A 20,246-nucleotide genomic window follows, 5' to 3' on the forward strand; every position below is an offset into this window, starting at 1 on the left:
AGCCCCGGGTACTCCGTTTCCAATGCTTCTCTCTTGCAGGCCTCAGTGACCTTTTTTCTTTTTTTGAGACAGAGTCTCACTCATTCACCCAGGCTGGAGTACAGTGGCATGATCATGGCTCACCGCAGCCCCTACCTTCCAGGCTTGAGCTATCCTCCTGCCTCAGCTTCCCAAGTAGCTGGGACCACAGGTGTGTGCCACTATCTCTGGCTAATTTTTTTAAAAAATTTTTTGTAGAGATGGGAGTTTTACTGTGTTGTCCAGGCTGGTCTTGAACTCTTGGGCTCAAGTGATCCTCCCACCTTAGTTTCCAAAGTGCTGGGATTATAGGTGTGAGCCACCATGCCTGGCCTCCGTGATTTTTAATTGTAGCCTCATTGTTATTTCTCCCTCCCTTTCTCTCTCTCTCTCTCTCCCTGTCACACACCCCAATGTTTTCAAAGTGTTGGCTACACGTAATTCTATTTAGTGACCAAAAACTTAATTAACTACAGAATAAAACCATAATTTTCATTAGGTATTGTTGAAGCATAGAAGTAACAAAAATAAAAATAAAATAGGTGAAAGTTAAAAAAACAAAATGACTACTAGAGAATTTGGGAAGAGAAGTACCTTTTTTAATAGATATATAAATTATAGTTACTTAATTTAGAAAACAATAACTTTAGTGTTTCTAGAAAGTAGATGGCATTTCTAAAAAATAGTTACATACGCTTGATAAAGAACAGATATTCCTTCTGCATTTAGAACTTTATGAGTTATTGTTACAATTAGTAAGGCTAAATTCTAACACAAAGGACTATAATAAAACATTCTTTGAATATTAAAATAATTCCCCCAAAACCTATATTAAGCTTTACAAATTTCAGGCAAGTCATTCCATCTGAAACTCTGTCCAAGATATACATGGCTGTGAGTAATGTGTTTCTGTGAAAGTCTTTTGGATGAAAATAATGAACTTTGGGTTTTAGAATATTTGATTTACTGCCTTTGGGTTCCTCTCCTGCCTGTTTCTCTTGCTAAACATTCAGACTGAGACTTTACTGTGACTAATCTTACTCCATTCTTGGGCGTTCTGCCTCTGTAGTGGGGAAGGAGACCTGGATTATGGTGAATATTTAGCTTTGAATCAAATGAATGTTTAAATCTCTAAGACTTGCAATAATGTTGAATTTGGCTGGATACCCTGTGGTTATATTTTAAGCCTTTAAAAATATACAGATTCTCAAATAGCGACAAGCTTTTTTCCTAATTTTTTTTTTCCTGCCTAGCAACTTTGTTATTATCCTCACTGTCTACTTCAAACAAACTGTATGCAGTTTACAATTCCTGTAGCATATGGTTGCTGCCTACAAGCACTTCGTGTGCCTTGGCAAACAGCCACATGCAACACTGAAGAATGGTTTCCTGGATGAGTACTAGAGAATTTTGTTTCTATCCATTTTTCTACTTGAGTTCAACTTTTAAGATACAGTTGGGTTAGACATTGTTTCTTTCTTCCCTTCTCCCTCCTTCCTTTCTTCCTTCCCTTTCCTCTCTCTCCCTTTCTTCTTTCCTGTTTCATTGTTGCAGCCATCCTTTACCCTAGGTAATTTATGTTGTATCATTAGATGTTCAGTGATATCAGTATCATTAGAGGTTCTTATCAAGTGATGTTAATATAATACTCATGTTGACAATCCCAAGTGTTTCTAGCTTTTGCCTTCTCCTGAATCCTCACCTATATTTCAAATCATTTTGATTAAAATCCATTGGTTTTTTGTTTTGTACCTCTGGTCTAAAGAGAAATCCTCATGGCAGAAAACGTGTTGGTTTGTAAGCCTCATCACTGATATTGAGACCCAGTGTAGATTTCTGTTTTGGAAAAACAATAGGTTTATTTAGCATTAATTGAGATGAGGGCTGGGTGTAATTTCCTACTGCAAAGGAGAAATTGGGAAGGAAGGATCAGAAGAAGCTTTTAGAATATGGGCTGGGTCTGACAGCAAGAGATGAATATTCTGTCTTGAGACATTGGTAGTGCAAGAGGCAGGGGATCAAAGCACAGCCCCTTCTTAGTGTGAGGTCCCTTAACCCCTCAATCCCTAGCTCCCTTTCCCACTTCTAACCCTTTCCTTGCAGGAAGCCTGGATTGGGACGCCCTGGCACATGAGGGGGCGGCAAAGCAATGGACTGAGAAGTATAGGAGAAGCAGCTGCCAAGAGGTGAGCTTGTGTTTCTCTTTTCTGTTTTGGGCCCCTTGTGGCCATCTTTGCGTCCATACTGTCTGCACAGATTGCAGTCTAACTGCTTTTCTGTCATTTGCTCAGCTGGTTGAATTCATTTATCTACCATTGGGTTACTTATTTTTGCCCAACATAATGATAGCCTAAATACTTATGGTCCAAACTCACTTTGGATTTATACAGCATTAGTCTACCATAGTCCCAAGTGCAAGTAAGAGATCATTTTTTGATTAGCATCTAAATATTCTGCACTGAGAAAAATGCTCTAAGGGGTGAGAGAAATGTATGTGTAATAATGCATTTATATAATCACATATAAAATATATACCTGTATATATGTATATAAACACACATATTCACACATCTATACCTATGTGTATATATACATGTACATACACACATATGTATTTATGTATAGTTTAAATGTAACCTGGACATCCATAAATTACTATGGAACTTATTAAACTATATATCCAAATAAGCAGAACATCACATTTTCAATATTTATATATTGCAGTAGAAGTCTTTAAACATCAAATCTTACTGGTGATTAACAAATTTAATTAAGTATTATCTTAACAGAAAGGTAATATAAATTTGCTATCTGATGTTTTGTTGCCCTTTGGGAAAATTATACTGTCAACCAGTGTTAAATAGAAAACCTTCAAATCAGTTACAAATTGGCAACAAATAGCAAAGCCTGAATGAATGTGTTCTGCATAACATTAAAAAACGACTTGATCCTAATTCTCTTTCATTTGACATCTCTAGCCCTTAATGCCTTTTTCGGAAGACAATCTGTTATGCTGAAGATGCAAAGAGTCAGGAAGAAGCCTCTGAAGGCATGGCGAGGCTTAGTCGACACCTTCCAGATTGGTGTCAGCCAGGTTGGGCCGCTGAGGCCCAGCTGAGGTTCCTACTGGCAGCTCCTCTGCTGCTGCTGGTGGGGGCTGCCTACTGGGCTCGCATGCAGGCACCATGGCTGCAACGTGCTCTTCAACTGTGCATGCTGGAGTAGGCACGTCTGCCTCCATCTCCTGTAGCGAGGTCTCGGTGGGAGCCTGTGGGGCCTGACCGGAAGCTTCTGCCTCTGGCTTCCAGGACTGCTGATCAGCCTGTGCTCCAACAGGGAGACCCTCGCATTGGGTTTGTGCTTCCAACCCGGCAGGCGAATTACTAGCCTTGGAAGGAGGTTCAGCCTCACTGCCTCCTTCGGCTTCAGCCCAAGGAGTTAGGGGAAGCAGGGGACTCTCTGAATCCCGTGAAGGGATCAGAGGGGGTTGCTCTGGCTCTTTGAGAGCGGCATCACTGCTCTCCTGAGAACTGCTGATTTGGGGTTGGGTTTCTTTGGACTGATGCGGGGTTGACTGTGGATGATGAATTATCATGAAGGCTGTGGCCAGATTTTTCACAGCAGTTTGGACACTATTAACCTCCTCTGCGTCAATCTCTTGATCCACAGAGACGTTTGACTCTGGCTCTTCATCAGAGGTGTGCTGACTTTGGTCATCCTTTTCAGATACTTTTGTGTCTCTGATTTTTTTGTAGAGTTCGTTTCTCTCTTCTTGTAAAGCACGGCAGAGGTTCTCTAGCCTCCCAATTTTCATCACGAAGCACTCATATTCTTTAGCTCTCAGTGCTTTCTGTGATGTGAAAACACACGCACATACATGCACAGACAAAATGACATGATAAGCAAAATGTCCAGGATGCTCTCTGGAAACAAGCAAAACTATTTTTCCCAGAATTTGTCTACTAGGCTCTGGGACCTGGCCACAGAGTAGGGGCTGAAGAGATGCTTGGTCATGGACATCACTTCCTTGTTTTTTTGGCATTGTGTACTAGACTGGTAGATTTTTAATCACCATAGCCTGTTCACTGGGAAATAAAGATAGTCAGGCTTCCTTCTGCTTTGGTCCATAGCCTCTCACATCTTAGAGTAGATGAATTTTCTGCTTCTGAGACTTAGAAGGTAGAAGCAAGATTTGTGGCAAGATAAATGAGATGGATTGGGACTCAGGTCTCAGCAATGCCTTCCTTATCTATTCTATGAATAAACTGCTATGTGCTAATCCCAACAGCCATTTGATTTATGTTGATGAGTAATAAGTATATCTCTTTGGAATTGGTTACAATTTGGGAAGAATTGTTAGAACAGTAATTATAACCATAAAAATTCACCACATACTAATTCATGATGCTGGCTGCTCAAATGGTTCAATTTTTTCATTGAGAAATGTCTGTGTATTTGTGCATGAAAATGTTCCTAATTATCTCACTCCTTTACCCCACCTCTTAGCTACTCTTTCCATTTGAGACCCTTTTTACCCACTTGTTATACATGGAGAGACCTTCACCTGTAAACCCTACTTCTCAGATCAGGGGCCATGTATCTCTGCCTTTGGACTCTCAAAATCTACTTGGAGTCTGACATGAGATCAGTACTTAAATTTCTATTGGAGGAATTAAAAAGAGATATTTCCATATCTGTTTATATTAGAAAATAGCACATGCACTGGACGCTTGGGCTGGTGTCTTCTTGCAGTATATTCAAATCAACTGATTAATTTATTCAGCACCTGTTATGTGTCAGACACTGGGAAAATTCAAAGTAAAGTAAGACACTCATCCTACCTTTAAGGAATTCACAGCCCTTAAAGGGGACAGCTGCCTTGGGTACAGCTATTGAATCAACAGGTAAGGATGTGACTTAGGGTCACAAAGCTCTTTGTGAGTCTGGACCTGATTCTAAATGAACTTTGCTCTTTTTATATTTATTACAATTTAAAATGTCACATCCCTCCACCAAAAATTCAGCTCCTTTTCAAACATAACCATTTGTACTATTATCAGGTTATAATTATATCATAAGTATGAATATATTGACTAGACAGAGGGGATTAAAGCTAAGGGAGAAACTTCCTCACCTCTTCAATCATGTCCAACAGAGCTTTGTTACAGTTCTCAAATCGGGCTTTCCATGTGGCTGTGTCCTTTTCCAGCTTCTTCATTTTCTTAGTTGTCTACAGAAATTAGAGTGTGTGAGTGTTAATCTTGAAGAGTTAATATATCAAGGAAGCTATTAGCTCCATATGTGAGACCAGGAGAAGTCCTTTTGTTACCAGCTGCTGAAGCAAACAAATGTTCAATGTCAAGAATGAAGATTGCAGCAGAGCCATGATTTATTTCTGAGCCAGCTAGGGCAGTGGTGAGCAAACTTATTTGCACCTGAGCCAATTCAGGAAACGGGAAATGACTTAGGGGCACATGGTTTTGTCACTGCTTTTTCTTTCATTTAAAAGCAGAATATCTTTATGGAGTCCCATGAACAAGCCTGTAATTTAGGATGTTTACAGTATTGAACAGAAGACTATCACGGTGGGAAAGCTGGCATGGCCTTTTTAGCCATTAAAATGTTGATAATATCTGGGCACATCTGAGAAGTAGCTGCACAAAAGCAGCCTCTGTATTTTCTGGGTCTTTACATTTATAGAGTGAGGTAGAGTTCACAAAAATCCTTGAAACAGTCCCACAAGGAAGGTTCTATTTTCAGCCCCGATTTTATAAATGTGGAAACCAAAGTTCAGAGAGGTAGAGTAATATTTAGGTGAGTTAACAGAAGAGTGGGGCTGCCATTCTTTTATTTCATTTAATGAAGCGTATGGAATGTCTGGTGGTCACCAGGCCCTGGGCTGGGTGCGAGGAAGTGAGAAGTGAATAAAATGCAGCCCGTCTTTTTTGAACCTGAGGCTACTCACGTTCTTGTTTGTAGGATCTCTCTTTGCTTGGATGAAGTGGAGAACAAGGCATGTATTCAGGTGCAGCTTTCCTGGATGAAACATAGCTGGGCACTCGTGGCATGGTGCCAAGCTGCCTGAGGCTGGGTACCCATGGAGGCCAAAGGCTGGGCCCAAAACTGTAAGCCCCTGGCTCTATAGAGAAGCTAGGTTTTTAATTTTGATCATATCTTAATTTAGTAGTTTGTAAACTTCTTTTTTTGTTGTTTTCTTGTTTTTCTGTTTTGTTTTGTTTTTTTGTTGTTTGTTTTTTACTCTGTCGCCAGGCTGGAGTGCAGTGGCGCGATCTCAGCTCACCGCAAACTCTGCCTCCCGAGTTCAAGCGATTCTCCTGCCTCCGCCTCCTGAGTAGCTGGGATTACAGGCGCCTGCCACCACACCTGGCTAATTTTTTGTATTTTCAGTAGAAACAGGGTTTCACCATGTTGGCCAGGTGGTCTCAAACTCCTGACCTCAAGTGATCCACCAGACTTGGCCTCCCAAAATGCGGGGATTGCAGGTGTGAGCCACTGCGCCCAGCCAGTTGTTTGCAAACTTTAAGGTCATCTATCTTTTTAAGAATGTGGTGAAAGCTGTGGGACCACACTTCACAAAAATGTGCATGTGGGCATCATTTTTTGCTAATTTCTAGGGAGTTCTCAGGTCAACTACTAACCCCAGATTAAGAACTCCTGATTTAATATTTATTCCACTCTTAAAAGTACATAATTTTGAAGTAAAAACATTTTTTTCTGTTCTAATTTATACCAATCTTAAAATGCTAGAATTAAAAAAATAAATTTTAAGAAAATAGATAGTTCTATTCTGCAGTGGGAGAACTGTAACATTTAACAAGTGTCAATCTTCTTCAGGTTACTCATTTAATTGTAAAATATATCATAGTATTTTAAAAATATATTTTAAGAGGATGTTTTCTACACTTCAAAACCATTAATGCCAATCCCTGTTCAGAAACATAGTTCTGATGCTGATTTTGTATTGGGAAGACACTGAACAAGCTTTAAACATTACATTAAATAATAATACTGGCACCTTATATTTGAAAAATAATTGTAAAAAGTTTAAATCCCTTCCAAAATACATTAATTTAACTTCACAATCTTGTGAGTTAGGCAGGGGAAAGTAGTATCTGCATAGATTAAAAAAAAAAAAAATTAGAGGCCAGGAGTGGTGGCTCATGCCTGTAATCCCAGCACTTTGAGAGGCCGCGATGGGTGGATCACATGAGGTGAAGTGTTGGAGACCAGCTTGACCAACATGGTGAAACCCCGTCTTTACTAAAAATATAAAATTAACCAGACATGGTCGTGCATGCCTGTAATCCCAGCTACTTGGGAGGCTGAGGTAGGAGAATCGCTTGAACCCGGGAGGCAGAGGTTGCAGTGAGCCGAGATCATGCCATTGCACCCTAGCCTGGGCAACAAAAGCAAAATCCCATCTCAAAAAAAAAAAAAAAAAAAAAAAAATTAGATTCAGGAAGTTACGTGAATTGTCCAACACCACTGGAGAATTGAATTCAGGCTTTCATCTTCTCATTCAAGGCTCTGTCAGTTATATCATATTATATAAGTGAAGTTTTCTTCTAAGAAGGTTCTTGTAAGATGGCATTTCCTATTCTAACATTCTTTTGTATATTTGTATAAAGGTTTTTTTTTTTTTTTTTGAGACAGAGTCTTGCTCTGTTGCCTAGGCTGGAGTACAGTGGCACGATCTCGCTCACTGCAACCTCTGCCTCCCGGGTTCAAGCGATTCTCCTGCCTCAGCCTCCTGAGTAGCTGGGATTACAGGCACGTGCCACCATGCCCAGCTAATTTTTGTGTTTTTAGCAGAGACGGGGTTTACCATCTTGGCCAGGCTGGTCTCAAACTCCTGACCTTGTGATCCGCCTGCCTTGGCCTCCCAAAGTGCTGGAATTACAGGCATGAGCCACTGCGCCTGGCCAAATGTTTTTTTTTTTTTTTTTTTTTTAATTCTTAGAAGGTTATATTTTGACTTTAGTATATACAACATAATGTTAAATTGCTAGCTCTGTGTGTGTGTGTTTTTTTTTAGTTATCCATGGGTTAGAAAAAGAACTATTCTTTCTCAGAGTGAAAATGTAACCTAGAATTTTTGTACTTCTGCTAAGATTAATTCACTAGATACTTACCAATTAAAAAATACAACCCAAACCTCATTCCTACTTATAAACATTTCATTACTTCATGAAATGCACCAAAATATCCTAGTGAGAGAAAAAGGAAACCAAAGGAAATTTGCCTGTCAAAATAGAAAATGTCAGTATTTTGTTGGTGATAAGCAATACTCACTTTGTCCATTTCCTGTTTGAAAGTGGCAAACACTTCATTGCTTTTTGTTAGTGTGCTCTGGAATTCTTCAAACCTTCCTGAGTAGAGAGTGAGCTGTAAACAGAGGAAAGAGTGGATCTTTCAGAATACTTCCAGAAGAAAACAACAGGTCATTGTTCATTATTTAAAGGAATTCTCAATATAGGATTAATAATATGTTTAGTTATTTTATTTACTACACGATTAACCTAGGTCAGTGAGCATGATTGAAATGCTTCTTTAAAATAAAAATGAAAACATAGCCCAGGCGCGGTGGCTCACGCCTGTGATGCCAACACTTTGGGAGGCCAAGGCAGATGGATCACCTGAGGTCAAGAGTTTGAGACCAGTCTGGCCAACACGGTGAAACCCCATCTCTACTAAAAATACAAAAATTAGCCAGGCGTGGTGGTGGGCACCTGTAATCCCAGCTACTTGGGATGCTGAGGCAGGAGAATTGCTTGAACCCGGGAGGTAGAGGTTGCAGTGAGCTGAGATTGTGCCGTTGCACTCCAGCCTGGGCAACAAGAGCGAAACTCCATCTCAAACAAAAAAAAAAAAAAAGAAAAATGAAAAAAGAAAATATGGTGTCATTATATTAAAACTTTTATTAACATATGTTGAGTACTATGTGCATGGACTATATGTACAAAAGTATTTAACACATGCATCTGCATTTGAGGGACCTGCACTTCTAATGGGAAGACCATCTCAAAGACAACTTGACTATGGGACAATGGCTGCAAAGTCAAGTCAGTTAAGGACAGTGGGTGATCGAAGAAGGTGAGCATGGCAGGTGATCATGTGAGTCACATGTTTATGGAGAAGGTGAACCTGGAACTTGGTCTTGAAGGAAGGGAAAAATTAGACAAATGAAAAGATGTGATAAAGGAAATGTGAGCTGGACACGGACAAGGGCCGTTACCATGATGCTGGTTGTACACCACTCTAGGCAGTTGCCATTTCTGTTTCAGACATCAGAGTTTTGTATGTTTCTGAATATGGCATTCCAGCCAATAGCAGTTAAATGTCCCTTTTTATCAAAATCAGTTTATTGCATCAGTTTTCCATAGATGGAAGTGATGAGTCTTGAAAAATAGATGCCTTTTTCTAATTTGCAGAGAAGCATTGTATGGGTTAGCATTTGCCAAGTGTGTGGCTCACCATAGAGACATGGTGAGGAGCATTTGCATTGCCAAGTCCTTAATTCTAGCGCTTGCATTCGGGGTGGAAATGGGGCAACACAGGGAAGCAAAGTGTGTAAATACTTGATCGTTAATGACAGTGATAAAATAATAAAATCTTGTCTTTGAAAATAATATTAGGGTAGCATGTTTTGAAAGAGAGAGGATTTAGTATGGATGATTCAGATTGGTCAAGACTCAATTTTCAAATGAATCTTTGGTACTCTTGAGTGTCCAGCATAGTCCCAAGTCCTCAAATGGGTATAACATTTTCATACAACACATTTTTTTGTATGAAGAAGCAGACTTGCAGCATCCATCAACAAACAAGGGCCCTGGCTGCACTGGATAGACTAGGAAGGCTGGGTTATCAGCTGGAAGGAAGGCATCAACCAGTGTTATCAGTGTGAGTGTCTTTTTTAAAGCACAGAAAGCAGCCTGAATGAAAGCTGGCAGATTGGAGAGTTTCCAGTCTTGGGGGGGTGTGTGTGAGAGGGAGTATGTATGAGTCAAACAATCCCTAGAGCCCAGAAAATTGCTTATCTAGAATGCGTTTTCCCCAATAATTTGGAGTAGCAGAGATTTTACTGCAGTAGACAGCAATGATAACATAAATTATTTCTGTAGAATATAGATTATCCAAAGAAAAGCCAAATGACAGCTGATCATCATTTTGAAATCTCTCATTAGTACTGTGAGTATGTGACAGAACCAAAATTTGTTTCTCATGATTCCTTGACACACAGATTAAAGAAGACAGAGTAAAGGGGCATCAAGGAATCCATGGCCAAGAAGGGGCTCTAGGGTTTTACACACACAGACTGTCTCTCTCTGGCATAAGACAATATTTACTGTGGGTTTTTTTTTTCTTTCTTTCTTTTAAGAGACAGTCTGATTCTGTCATCCAGGCTGGAGTGCAATTGTGTGATCTTAGCTCACTGCAGCCTCAACCTCCTGGGCTTAAGGGACCCTCCTGCATCAGCCTCCAGAGTAGCTATGACTACAGGCACATGCCATCATGCCTGGCTTTTTTTTTTTTTTTTTTTTTTTTTAACCTAGGCTGGTCTCAAACTCCTGGCCTCAAGCAATCCTCCTGCCTCAACCTCCCAAAGTGTTTGGATTACAGGTATGAGCCACTGTACCCAGCCAATCATGTGCAATGCACTCTGACATATTCTGTTCAATTATGTTTTCATTTTTTTTTTTTTCAAAATACTGGCTGGAATCCACTGCGGGTCAGAATTAATTTCAGGGACCACATATGAGTCAAACCTCTTAGTCGGAGACACTGTGCCCTAGGGTTAGCTCTTGGGGACTGGCTACCTACCCTGCACATCATCCATTGGCCTAGGGTGGGAACAGCTACCCCCAGCAGATCCTGGTCACCTTCTGTCACAACATCTTTTCATTTGTATTCTCAGTCCAGCCTCTTTTGTTAACTTTTTTCCTTAATTTCTCCCCATTCTTTTTCCAACTTATCAGTAGCTCTAGCAGAATTACGTAGATGGCAGACACTGTGGTCTCCTGAGCTGATCCTCCCGATCCCTCTTGCAGCCCCGTAGTTGCAGGCTGCAGACAGACGGGGCAGGAGTGAGCACATGTCTGGTCCATCTCACAGGTGCAACCTTGTTGGAATCAGCAAGAACAACCACTCCCAGGACTTCAGCCTCAACATGAGCTAACAGACATTAAAACTCTCAGGTTCGATTGTCTTCACTTGACTGTGTAAGGCTGTCCTCATGTCTTACTTTTCCATGTGTACCTGTTAAATTTTTCCATCGTGTCTCAAAGTGAAGGCTTTATAAAAGAAAAAGAAAGAATGTTCTTTGTGGTGTACTAATTGGGCAGATTTTGTTTCCGTTTCTTATGTTTTCTTGTTGCTGGCTCATTAGCATGGAGAAGACAGACACACCCAGAGTTCTGAGAAGTAGTGTCTTGATTCATCACCAGCTCTTCTGTGCTTTTCCTAGTTATGGTTTTAGTTTTTGTTTTCTATTAAATAAATTAATTGTAGTAAAATACACATAACACAAAAGTTACCATCCTAACCATTTTTAAGTGTATAGTTCAGAATTGCTAAGTATGTTTCCAACGTGGTGTAACCAATCTCCAGAACTTTTAACATCTTGCAAAATGGAAACTTTATACACGTTAAACAACAATTCCCCATTTCTTCCTTCCAGTGACCAGTCTAACATTTTGCTTTTCTTCCTATTTGACCTCTCTGTCTGGTGGCAAAAACTATGGATTTCTCAGATAACTCTAACACTCTCCTACTTACTAACCATTTGTACTTCTTGTTTACTAAATGGATATTTGTTTGGGAGCGTCTTCCCTCTCACTATCCTGCTGACATGATGCATGTTTGGTTTCATGTGTCGTGTTCCCAGTTTCACTTTGGTACTTCAGAGAGCCAGGGAAGGACATCCAGAGGTCATGCACAGATTTCCCCTGCCAGAGGCACAAATAGAAACAAACTCTTCTATGATTAGAACAACAACAAAAATTGCCTCAATATTTCACTTTTAAATGGGCCAACTGATAAACACAGTCTTTTCACTGAGCACTAAATTTTAATTGCAGACATTTATAGAGTATGGGAAACAGCTATGTCCAGGAATCGTCTTGGTGAACCTGTGAGATTTGGTTTGGGAGTAAGTCCCATGACAAGAACAGGTGCAGCAGTGCTCTCCTCTCACCCTGTAGAGGTATGGGGAGGATTTCAGACTTTAAAGACTCTGATTACATGTTTTAACAATTTACCCACTGATCTTTCCCCTTGGGTAGTATTTTGTGTCCACATCAGATATTGCTGACTTCCCACATCTGCTACTGTCTTCATCCTTATTGATCCAATGAACAGTCTATTTGTAGTGACAATTGTATCCCATTGATCGTCTCTGATATTTATTCTGTTGCCTTGGCTCGTATAATTGAAAGCCAGACATCGCTTCCATAAGTGAGAAGCCTGCCCTCAATTGGCCAGCAGATGTCTTGTGACTGAAAAGTGACTTCTCTAGGAAAATAACACAATCTGTCCTTGATAATTCTCTTGCCCAGACCTTAGAAATGGGGTCTTCACCTTGGCCTCCCGCTACTCCCACCCCTTTAAAGACAGCGTAAAACCAAAGGAAATGTTGGAGTGTTACGCAGAAGAATCTGTGATAGAGTTTGTTTTCAAAGTTTAAAAGTTTTAAAAATATACTGTTGATACTTTTTAATGAGGAGCTTGTTTAAACATGATTACATGTAGGGATTCAGGACCTCTATTTTCTTCTTGAGGCTTAAGTAATTACTGGAATTTCAAAGGTAACTTGGAGACAAAAAAGAAAGACAAAGGAGGGTTCTTGCAATTAGTGAGGCTGCCTGCCTGCACTGTGGAACACTGCGGGCAATGGAGAAGAAGGCGGGGTCAACTTAGCTTAGGGCCACACTTCTTCAGCTCTGGAAGTTCTCTATGCTCATGAACTACAGCACAATAGCATCTTGAGATCATCTTTTCCAGTGGTTCTTCAACTTTTTTGCAACTTAAGACTCCTGTTGGGCTGGGTGTGGTGGCTCATGCCTGTAATCACAGCACTTTGGGAGGCTGAGGCGGGTGGATCATGAGGTCAGGAGATCAAGATCATCCTGGCTAACACGGTGAAACCCTGTCTCTACTGAAAACACAAAAAATTAGCCGGACGTGGAGGCGGGCACCTGTAGTCCCAGCTACTCGGGAGGCTGAGATAGGAGAATGGTGTGAACCCAGGAGGCAGAGCTTGCAGTGAGCCGACATCACACCACTGCACTCCAGCCTGGGCGACAGAGAGAGACTCCATCTCAAAAAAAAGTCTCCTGTTGTCTCATATTTCCTTATACGAATCCTTACCTATGAAATAATACTACTAGTTCATACACTAATTAATAGTCAAGCAGAGATTTTTCTCTCACTTATTGATGATTATATCGCCAAACCTAGAACCATGCCTAGCACTTAGCAGATGCTCAGTAAATATTGGTTGAATTAATTATGCTTATTTTGGGCCAGACACTGAGCAAAATGCTTTGCATGCATGACTTGAAAACCAACTACATATATTATATATGTATTAACTGATTTTCCTTTTAAAAACTTAAACATAGGCATAATTTCCATCCACAGTTGCTGAGCAAGAGGTGAAGTAATATCAGAAACAACTACATTTTAGATAGGAGCTGCTACCTTATGTGCTGATGTTTGGGAAACGCTCTCAGGGGTTGCAGGACTCCAGACTGGGGTCATTGATTCATTATAGCACTTTCATTTTGCAGACAAGGAAATTCAGTTCCTTAGAGGTTTAGGTGAGTTGCACAGGGTCACATAGCTTCTCAAAGAGCTAGGACTCGGACCTGGTGCCTGGACTCGGGGATGAATGAGGAACAACAGCAAATCTAGAACCCCTGGTTGATGGTTTTTTAAGTTTGAGGGGGTATAGGTGGGAAATTAGATCAAAACCTTTGTATTTGTATTGTACAGGTCATTAAAGGCCTTGATTCTGATGCCAGCTGAGTGAATCACTCTGTCGCCCGCAGTTTAACAATATAATCTACTCTGCTCAAGTTGATTGTCTTCATTTTGCATGGAGGAGTAGAGATTGCATGTAGCAGATGATGTGAACAGTGCACAGCTTCAAGTATTATTTGTTGTTCCCCTCAAGGCTCTGTGTGGTGAATGAGGCACAGATAGAATTAGAGGCCTTGGCTTGATTCCTTGAGGTCACACCCCCTTTCCTTCTGCTAGACAGCCAGCAGCCACCCACCCACCATACACCATGATGCGATGAGTTCCGTGACTGCCTTAAGGATGACCTTGAGTTTGTAACTCCGGGCTCTTTGATTCAGACACATTATGGTTCTAACCTCTATGCACCTAGTGTATTAAAACAATTCTTCTTTATTATCAGAGAATAGTTCATACTGGAGAAAATAATTTATTATTGCTTTGCTATATACACATTGCAGATATATGCTTTAAGAAGGCCAGATATGAAAATGTTCCCTGTATTTTGTCTATGTAGTGGTATAATCTGTGATTTTAAATTTCTTATTTGCTTTTTTCTTTTACAGTGAACACCATTTGTGTGTGTGTGTGTGTGTGTTTACAATGAACAAGTACTCAGCTGTCAGCACATAAACATTTACAAATCTTAAATTAGTGATGACCAGCTTGGAAGGCTTCTGATTTCCTTGCCTTCAGTGAATTTCTCCGTGTGACCTTACAGTTCCTTTAGCACTTGGGTGTTTCCCGGGGCAGCGGAAGTCCTTCTGTGGCCCGTGGCAGGATGGTACTCCTGGAACCCACAGGGACCATTATTTAGGATGGGCAGAGCCCCAAGGTAGGGGGAGGATGGGTAGGTCTGGTTTTCTTCCAGAGTCAGCTGGGGCACAAATGTCCAGAATGGTCCCCCCTTTTTTTTAGAATCTGAAATAGGACCCCCCAGAGTCTAACAGAAGCACATAAAAGTTACCACGCAGCCAAATCAAAATGGTTCCTGACTTGCCTGCCACTCCTATCCATTCATCACTGACAAGGCCAACCTCTGATGGCACAGAAACTTGAATGGTGACTATTTTTCTCATTTCTTTTCTTTTTCTTTTTTTAATTGAGACGGAGTCTTGCTCTGTCACCCAGGCTGGAGTGCAGTGGTGTGATCTCGGCTCACTGCAGCCTCTGGCTCCTGAGTTTCAGTGATACTCCTGCCTCAGCCTACTGGGTAGCTGGGATTACAGGCACATGCTACCACACCCGACTAATGCTTGTATTTTTTTAATAGAGACAGGGTTTCACCATGTTGGCCAGGCTGGTCTTGAACTCCTGACCTCAGGTGATCTGCCCACCTGGGCCTCCCAAAGTGCTGGGATTACACACATGAGCCACCGCGCCTGGGCCTCATTTTCTTTTTATGATAAATAATATCAAAACATGAGGACATTTTAAGAATCGCCAGTCATAGATGGCGCATCTAAGCAGTTTACATTTTCTTCTTACCTTAACAGGGCAATGAGAGGGGAAACATAGCAGAAATAAGAAGCGCTAGATGGGAACCTGGACACTGGCTGACTCTGTTGACCATTGTACTGTCATCCATTGTCTGTCAACAAACCTTTGACTGGATGTTGCTGGTGCAGAACATTTCTTTTTCATAGATATAATATTGTGCTTTTATTTTTACTTAAAAATACGAATAAATGTGAAGTTGTTCTTCATTTCCAACTCCCATCCCCCCATCCCCTGCCACATAGGAGGACTTCTGCTGCCCACCTTTGGCCCCAGCCTTTTTATCTGGGGACCGCAAGGACAGCGCCCCCATGCCTCGTCCCCTTGGCCTCACCTGAGCCTGTAGGACTGTCTCCTGCTCCTTCAGCACTTTCGCCTGAAGCTTCCACTCTGCCGCCTGGTTTAGCAACTATGAGAAGAGAAAGTGTGTGGAAAGATGGTCAGTTGACCTTTTAGATTACTATTTGGCTGTAATTTGTCTATAAAACTTAATAATCTGCTTATTAACCTCCTTAAGTAATTTTTTGAAACTCTGAAAAGAATCTAAGAAAGCTAAAGAAAACCAGGCCCAGCATGGTGGCTTATGCCTGTTATCCCAGCACTTTGGGAGGCTGAGCTGGGAGGATTGCTGGAGGCCAGGAGTTTGAGACCCACCTGGGCTACGTACGGAGACCCTGTCACAAAAAAAAAAAAAAATTAGGGGTGATGATGCATGCCCGCAGTCCCAGCAACTTGAGAGGCTGAGGCAGGAGGATCACTTGAGCCCAGGAATCCCAGGTTGCAGTGAGTTACGATGGGGCTACTGCACTCTAGCCTGGGCAACAGAGTGAGACTCCACTTCTAAAAAAAGTAAAGGAAGAAAAAGAAAAAGAAAGCTAAGAAAATAATTGGCCTAAAAAAGGTGGATTCTCAACTATAAACTAGCGGTTTTTAATGAAAAAAAAAAAGCCTCCAGCTCAAGTATGAATCACAAAAAATTCAACTTCCCACCACATTCTGGAACCCTCTCTAGCAATCCTGGCCAACAATCATTCAGCCTCTGCTTGAACCTCTCCAGAACTTCCTCACTTGGTGCACTTTTGTCAGCAACTGTTTCTTTTCTTTCTCTCTTTTTTTTTTGAGACGGAGTTTCTCTTTTGTCACCCAGGCTGGAACGCAGTGGTGTGATCTCAGCTCCCTGCACCCTCCACCTCCTGGGTTCAAGCGATTCTCCTGCCTCAGCCTTCTCAGTAGCTGGAATTACAGACACCTGCCACCACGCCCAGCTAATTTTTATAGTTTTAGTAGAGAAGGGGTTTTGCCATGTTGGCCAGGCTGGTCTCCAACTCCTGACCTCGTGATCTGCCTGCCTTGGCCTCCCAAAGTGCTGGGATCACAGGTATGAGCCACCGTGCCTGGCCAACAACTGTTTCTTGATAGTAAACCTGGAATCATTCTCCTAGGCCACTATTCTCCACCATAGCACATGTGATACAATAAGAAATATGTATGTCCTTGGTCTTTGTCCCTGATTCCTGACACAGAGCTTCTAACATGCATCAGAATCTCCTATGGAACATATTAAAATGCAGATGCCTCTCAGATAATATGATTTAGGAAGTACAGGGCGTGACTGAAATCTGTGCTTAAAATGGTCTGGATATCAGTGGTCTGTGGATTACATTTTGAGAAATACGGGTTAGAAGTTTGACTTATTGGTCTGAATCCTGGCCCCTGAGAGCTGATGGGTTAAACTGAAAAGGTGATTTGGGCATACAATGACACACTCATATATAAGCTTGTAATTTTTAACTTAAGATGAATGTCTATTTCTCAATTTTGAGGAGGGACTATGGTCTTTGTTTTGGGTATGGATCTTCTGATTAGAGTTCAGAAGGTTTTTTGTTTTGTTTTTATTATTATTTAAAAAAATCACATACATAGTGTGCCATATAAGATTTCTAGGTTGTTAGGCTTGTGTGTGTGTTTAGCAATAGTGCTAGAACCTAAAAATACTTGTGAAGCAGCTTGACTGGATAATTCTCTAGAGTTTTCCACTTTCCCCCAGTCTTTTATAGCTACTCATATCTAGTTTGACAGTTTTTTGCCACTTGTTTGCATTTAGTCTTTCAAAGCACTAAGCATAATTTGCACAAACAGTTTTTTGTTTTCATACTTATATTTCATCAGTTTATGTAACATCCTGTTGATTTACACAAAAGCAAGTGCAATTGGAAAGAAAAGGTTTGTGCAAAGAGCTGATTCTTGGTAAGCTCCACCTTACTAAACTGGGGCAAATATTTGTAGCCCTTCCTTCCAGAGAGTGGCTTGGTAGACCTGCGAGTCAGCATGCTGTGGGCATCAGTCAGTGTGTTTTACAAAGAGAATAGTGAACATCAGAGATCAATTTGGCTAGTCTGTCTGGTGGCCATCAATTAAGAAGTTTCTCTTATATTTGAAGATAGGCTGATTTAAATTTCCTACTTTTAGTTTATCCCTATTGTAAAAAAATATCCACGAGGCCTATGTATTACTTATGTAATCAGAACCAAAAAAACTAGCAATACAATCATTATTTTTAAAAACTGGAAAGCATCTTTTTCCTCATCTAAGTTTGTCTTTTTCCCATGGTCCAACCTCTCCATTTGTAAAATGGGTTGTATTTGTTCCTCTATGCTTCCCAGTGTGCAATGAAGATTGATTCTTAATAGAAGTGCAACTGACTGGTCCTATGAGAGGACTAGGGCAGCTGTGGAATAGAAGCCCTACAGTGTCCCCTCTGGCCATCTGAGGGGAGTGGTGGCACTGTGCCTGCTTATTGTGAGCTGGCTATGCAGCCTTGTTGTGACTGGTGACCCCTGACCTCAAGGGAGGCTGGTGGCTGCCTATTCTGCCTGGATGACTTGATATCTCATCACTTCCAAAGGGAGGTGCCCAAGCTGCAACCCAGGTAGGTGGCTAGCTTCGAAGAACTGAGGGGAGCTCCCTCTCTTTGACTCAAATCTGTTTTGCTGAACCAGGGCAGGGTGCTAGTTTCTTGCTAAGGCTGGATCGTCTCAAACCTGCTTTCCAATGTCTCTCATGTACATCTTTGTCTAGTTTTTTCTCGGTCGTATCTCATGTGTTATATAACAAAGTACTGATATCCTGTGGGAAGCATATTTTACCCAAGAGGGTAATTACACCAATGGTGGAATTTCTATTCTCTTGGATTGTGAATAATAATTGAATGTTTTATTTCTTGCTTTCAGAGCTAGGTTGTAGATGGATTTCATAAATTAATCTTTTTCTTAAGAGAACATGGACTTCTGATTTGAAATTATCCAATGTCCACCAGGTTATATTGCCCAAAATTTGTCTTTTTGTTGCCATGTTTGAAAAGTTATTTTAAAATTACTATTCTAACCAATTGAATTGATTCTGGTCTGATTTTGGGTAAATGAAAAGCTCAAGATCAAAATGTGAAATGGCCAAATTTGAATAATTGGTCCATGGACTATGTTTTACCTCTCTCTCACCCCAGCAACAGATACATGCCTCAACTCATACCTCTGAAACACACATCTGAGTGTGATGCACCGTCACAGAGAGTGTGGGCTTTGGAAACAGACGCACAGAAGATCAAAACACATCTTGCTCAGTCAGCAGTGTGTGACCCTTATATGTTGCATATCTTCTTGGAGCCTCAATTCTCTCATCCGTAGAATGGCCCTACAGCTTTTTACGGGGTGCTTGGGGTTAATGAGATATCAATAAACACTGCCACTCAGTTTCCTCAACCCAAAACTTAGGAGTCATCCTTGACTCTCTCCTTTTCTCTTTGTCACCAGCTTCAGGTCTGCAGCACTGCCTGTTGATTTCACATTGAAAACAACTTTCGTCCATCTCCAATCCTCTTCTCTGCTGCCATATCCCTAAACCAGGTCATTGTCACATTTCATCTGATTGCTATAGTAGTCCCCTAATTGTCTTCTTGCTCTTTTGTCCCTCTGCAGTCTATTTTCCATCCAGAAGCCAAATTAATCTTAGCAGATGCAGAGTAGATCATGCCATCACTTCCTTTGCAGAAGTTCCCAGTACTTTCCCATTGTATTTAGAATGAAATCCAAATGACTTTTTAAGTCCTACAAAGCTACCCAGTTTGACCCCTGCTTACCTCTCCAACTTCATTTTGAACTTTTCCCCCATGCTCTTGCTTCCCTGACCTTTTCCTGTTTCTGGAGCACACCAGACTGGCTCCAGCATTAGGGCGTTTGTTGCTGCTGCAGATGCTGGAGACGATGCTCTAAGTGGCAGCTCCTCATCCGGCCGGGCTTAGCTCAATCAAGCATTCTCCCCTCCAGGAGGCCTTCCTGGTCACTCATTCTAAAGTACGTTGCCTTCTTTGGCCCCTTCTCAGTTTCTCCTTATTTCCTTAGTAAGAGTGATTATTGTCTGTAATGACCCTTCCTTGTTTGCTCGTCTATTGCCTGTCTCTTTCCAGTTAGACTCTGATCTCCACAGTGGGAGATGGCCCTTCTCTGTCTTGTTCACGGCTATGTCCCAGCACCTAACACAGTGCTTAGCAGATAACAGGCACTTGAAAAATATGTGTGGAATGGATGAATGACGATTTTATGTAGAAAGTAGTGTAGATACAGTACGTCAGACTGGGTTGGCTAATTTAGTTCTCCATAGAAGTTGGGGCTGTTTCTCCATCAGTCTAGTGCTCTTTG

The 20,246-nt window shown here is 41.2% G+C and overlaps 1 protein-coding gene and 1 long non-coding RNA gene across 2 annotated transcripts in view; one reads left to right on the forward strand and one right to left on the reverse strand.

Annotated features, from left to right (window-relative positions):
* Window positions 1-595: 595 nt before the first annotated feature.
* Window positions 596-20,246, reverse strand: part of TXLNB (taxilin beta) — a 51,878-nt gene continuing 32,227 nt past the window's right edge. Inside the window, exons 7-10 of the mRNA XM_023191003.3 lie at window positions 15,887-15,961; window positions 8,332-8,424; window positions 5,153-5,248; window positions 596-3,868 (exon numbers count right to left, since the gene is read on the reverse strand). Of these exons, the coding sequence (XP_023046771.2) occupies window positions 3,080-3,868; window positions 5,153-5,248; window positions 8,332-8,424; window positions 15,887-15,961 (1,053 nt within the window). The 3' untranslated portion in view covers window positions 596-3,079. The remainder of the gene's footprint in view (window positions 3,869-5,152; window positions 5,249-8,331; window positions 8,425-15,886; window positions 15,962-20,246) is intronic.
* Window positions 17,825-20,246, forward strand: part of LOC111525561 — a 32,339-nt gene continuing 29,917 nt past the window's right edge. Inside the window, exon 1 of the long non-coding RNA XR_002726147.3 lies at window positions 17,825-18,481. This is a non-coding gene — a long non-coding RNA (uncharacterized LOC111525561). The remainder of the gene's footprint in view (window positions 18,482-20,246) is intronic.

The sequence above is a fragment of the Piliocolobus tephrosceles genome, chromosome 5 (assembly GCF_002776525.5).
Source record: "Piliocolobus tephrosceles isolate RC106 chromosome 5, ASM277652v3, whole genome shotgun sequence".
Classification (NCBI taxonomy): domain Eukaryota; kingdom Metazoa; phylum Chordata; class Mammalia; order Primates; family Cercopithecidae; genus Piliocolobus; species Piliocolobus tephrosceles.